Source organism: Rousettus aegyptiacus, unplaced genomic scaffold (genome assembly GCF_014176215.1).
Source record: "Rousettus aegyptiacus isolate mRouAeg1 unplaced genomic scaffold, mRouAeg1.p scaffold_m13_p_8, whole genome shotgun sequence".
Taxonomy (NCBI): domain Eukaryota; kingdom Metazoa; phylum Chordata; class Mammalia; order Chiroptera; family Pteropodidae; genus Rousettus; species Rousettus aegyptiacus.
This window is the reverse complement of record NW_023416311.1, coordinates 28,959,201-28,963,641: the sequence shown is the minus strand read 5'-3', so window position 1 is coordinate 28,963,641 and position 4,441 is coordinate 28,959,201. Positions and strand designations below refer to the sequence as shown.

General features: G+C 49.7%; 1 protein-coding gene across 1 annotated transcript; it reads left to right on the top strand.

Moving 5' to 3' along the window:
• Window positions 1–284: 284 nt before the first annotated feature.
• On the top strand, window positions 285–4,005 carry LOC118606706 (putative protein TPRXL; the record flags this gene model as incomplete). The annotated part of the gene is made up of 4 exons (XM_036225911.1): window positions 285–447; window positions 1,109–1,188; window positions 3,178–3,225; window positions 3,922–4,005. Coding segments are annotated over 4 exons (375 nt in total), but the record flags the coding sequence as incomplete, so codon positions are not given.
• Between the last annotated feature and the right edge of the window lie 436 nt (window positions 4,006–4,441).

The following is a 4,441-nucleotide window of genomic DNA, read 5'->3' as shown; positions in this document are numbered from 1 at the left end:
CTGAGACAGCATCTGCAGGGACTAGCGCATCTTCCACAACTTCTAGTGACAGTGCTACTAGTGTAGCAATTGCTACGGAGGCAAGTACTCTTCTTCACCAACTACCAGTCACAGCGCCTCTTCTATGACCACTTCTGCAGAAGGTAGCACATCTTTCAAAAGGTTCTAGTGAAACTATCAACACTGTGACAACCACAGCAGAGGCTACTACTTCATCTTCCCCAGTACCTTCTGAGGGCACCACTGCTCAGACAACCTCTCCAGAGGCTGCTGCTTCTTCAACATCTCTTACAGCCAGTGTCACACCTGGAACAGTATCTTCTGAGGCTGCTGTGTCTTCAACAGCATTCGCTGACAGCTCCACCTCTGTGACAGTATCTGCAGGGACTAGCGCATCTTCCACAACTTCTCGTGACAGCACCTCTTCTTCTTCCCACTTCGACAGAAGTAGCACATCTCAAAACACATCTGGAGACACGCACACCCCTCTGACATCCACAACAGAGTCGACTTCTTTCTCAATAATAACCTCTGGGGGCACAAGTCCTCTGACAACCTCTACAGAGGCTGCTGAATCTTCAACATCTCTTACAGCCAGTGTCACACACTGGAACAGTATCTTCTGAGGCTCGTGTATCTACAACAGCATCCGCTGCCGGCCCCACCTCTGTGACAGCATCTGCAGGGACGAACGCATCTTCCACAACTTCCAGTGACAGCACCTCTTTAGTGACAACTTCTATGGGAGATAGCACATCTTTAAAGGCATCTAGTGAAACCAACACCTTTGTGACATCTACAACAGTGGCCACTTCTTTTTTCCACAATACCTTCTGGCAGCAACAAACTCCTCTGACAACCTCCACAGAGGCTGCTGTTTCTTCAACATCTCTTACAGCCAGTGTCACACCTGGAACAGTATCTTCCGAGGCTGCTGTATCTTCAACAGCATCCACTGACGGCCTCACCTCTGAGACAGCATCTCAGGGACTAGCGCATCTTCCACAACTTCTAGTGACAGTGCTACTAGTGTAAGCAATTGCTACGGAGGCAAGTACTTCTTCACCAACTACCAGTCACAGCGCCTCTTCTATGACCACTTCTGCAGAAGGTAGCACATCTTCAAAAGGTTCTAGTGAAACTATCAACACTCCGACGACCACAGCAGAGGCTACTTCATCTTCCCCAGTACCTTCTGAGGGCACCACTGCTCAGACAACCTCTCCAGAGGCTGCTGCTTCTTCAACCATCATCTTACAGCCAGTGTCACACCTGGAACAGTATCTTCTGAGGCTGCTGTGTCTTCAACAGCATTCGCTGACAGCTCCACCTCTGTGACAGTATCTGCAGGGACTAGCGCATCTTCCACAACTTCGCGTGACAGCACCTCTTCTTCTCCCACTTCGACAGAAGGTAGCACATCTCAAAACACATCTGGAGACACGCACACCCCTCTGACATCCACAACAGAGTCGACTTCTTTCTCAATAATAACCTCTGGGGGCACAAGTCCTCTGACAACCTCTACAGAGGCTGCTGAATCTTCAACATCTCTTACAACCAGTGTCACACCTGGAACAGTATCTTCGGAGGCTCGTGTATCTACAACAGCATCCGCTGCCGGCCCCACCTCTGTGACAGCATCTGCAGGGGACGAACGCATCTTCCACAACTTCCAGTGACAGCACCTCTTTAGTGACAACTTCTATGGGAGATAGCACATCTTTAAAGGCATCTAGTGAAACCAACACCTTTGTGACATCTACAACAGTGGCCACTTCTTTTTCCACAATACCTTCTGGCAGCACAACTCCTCTGACAACCTCCACAGAGGCTGCTGTTCTTCTTCAACATCTCTTACAGCCAGTGTCACAACCTGTAACAGTATCTTCCGAGGCTGCTGTATCTTCAACAGCATCCACTGACGGGCCTCACCTCTGAGACAGCATCTGCAGGGACTAGCGCATCTTCCACAACTTCTAGTGACAGTGCTACTAGTGTAGCAATTGCTACGGAGGCAAGTACTTCTTCACCAACTACCAGTCACAGCGCCTCTTCTATGACCACTTCTGCAGAAGGTAGCACATCTTCAAAAGGTTCTAGTGAAACTATCAACACTGTGACAACCACAGCAGAGGCTACTTCATCTTCCCCAGTACCTTCTGAGGGCAACCACTGCTCAGACAACCTCTCCAGAGGCTGCTGCTTCTTCAAACATCTCTTACAGCCAGTGTCACACCTGGAACAGTATCTTCTGAGGCTGCTGTGTCTTCAACAGCATTCGCTGACAGCTCCACCTCTGTGACAGTATCTGCAGGGACTAGCGCATCTTCCACAACTTCTCGTGACAGCACCCTCTTCTTCTCCCACTTCGACAGAAGGTAGCACATCTCAAAACACATCTGGAGACACGCACACCCCTCTGACATCCACAACAGAGTCGACTTCTTTCTCAATAATAACCTCTGGGGGCACAAGTCCTCTGACAACCTCTACAGAGGCTGCTGAATCTTCAACATCTCTTACAACCAGTGTCACACCTGGAACAGTATCTTCTGAGGCTCGTGTATCTACAACAGCATCCGCTGCCGGCCCCACCTCTGTGACAGCATCTGCAGGGACGAACGCATCTTCCACAACTTCCAGTGACAGCACCTCTTTAGTGACAACTTCTATGGGAGATAGCACATCTTTAAAGGCATCTAGTGAAACCAACACCTTTGTGACATCTACACAGTGGCCACTTCTTTTTCCACAATACCTTCTGGCAGCACAACTCCTCTGACAACCTCCACAGAGGCTGCTGTTTCTTCAACATCTCTTACAGCCAGTGTCACACCTGGAACAGTATCTTCCGAGGCTGCTGTATCTTCAACAGCATCCACTGACGGCCTCACCTCTGAGACAGCATCTGCAGGGACTAGCGCATCTTCCACAACTTCTAGTGACAGTGCTACTAGTGTAGCAATTGCTACGGAGGCAAGTACTTCTTCACCAACTACCAGTCACAGCGCCTCTTCTATGACCACTTCTGCAGAAGGTAGCACATCTTCAAAAGGTTCTAGTGAAACTATCAACACTGTGACAACCACAGCAGAGGCTACTTCATCTTCCCCAGTACCTTCTGAGGGCACCACTGCTCAGACAACCTCTCCAGAGGCTGCTGCTTCTTCAACATCTCTTACAGCCAGTGTCACACCTGGAACAGTATCTTCTGAGGCTGCTGTGTCTTCAACAGCATTCGCTGACAGCTCCACCTCTGTGACAGTATCTGCAGGGACTAGCGCATCTTCCACAACTTCGCGTGACAGCACCTCTTCTTCTCCCACTTCGACAGAAGGTAGCACATCTCAAAACACATCTGGAGACACGCACACCCCTCTGACATCCACAACAGAGTCGACTTCTTTCTCAATAATAACCTTCTGGGGGCACAAGTCCTCTGACAACCTCTACAGAGGCTGCTGAATCTTCAACATCTCTTACAGCCAGTGTCACACCTGGAACAGTATCTTCTGAGGCTCGTGTATCTACAACAGCATCCGCTGCCGGCCCCACCTCTGTGACAGCATCTGCAGGGACGAACGCATCTTCCACAACTTCCAGTGACAGCACCTCTTTAGTGACAACTTCTATGGGAGATAGCACATCTTTAAAGGCATCTAGTGAAACCAACACCTTTGTGACATCTACAACAGTGGCCACTTCTTTTTCCACAATACCTTCTGGCAGCACAACTCCTCTGACAACCTCCACAGAGGCTGCTGTCTCTTCAACATCTCTTACAGCCAGTGTCACACCTGGAACAGTATCTTCCGAGGCTGCTGTATCTTCAACAGCATCCACTGACGGCCTCACCTCTGAGACAGCATCTGCAGGGACTAGCGCATCTTCCACAACTTCTAGTGACAGTGCTACTAGTGTAGCAATTGCTACGGAGGCAAGTACTTCTTCACCAACTACCAGTCACAGCGCCTCTTCTATGACCACTTCTGCAGAAGGTAGCACATCTTCAAAAGGTTCTAGTGAAACTATCAACACTGTGACAACCACAGCAGAGGCTACTTCATCTTCCCCAGTACCTTCTGAGGGCACCACTGCTCAGACAACCTCTCCAGAGGCTGCTGCTTCTTCAACATCTCTTACAGCCAGTGTCACACCTGGAACAGTATCTTCTGAGGCTGCTGTGTCTTCAACAGCATTCGCTGACAGCTCCACCTCTGTGACAGTATCTGCAGGGACTAGCGCATCTTCCACAACTTCTCGTGACAGCACCTCTTCTTCTCCCACTTCCGACAGAAGGTAGCACATCTCAAAACACATCTGGAGACACGCACACCCCTCTGACATCCACAACAGAGTCGACTTCTTTCTCAATAATAACCTCTGGGGGCACAAGTCCTCTGACAACCTCTACAGAGGCTGCTGAATCTTCAACATC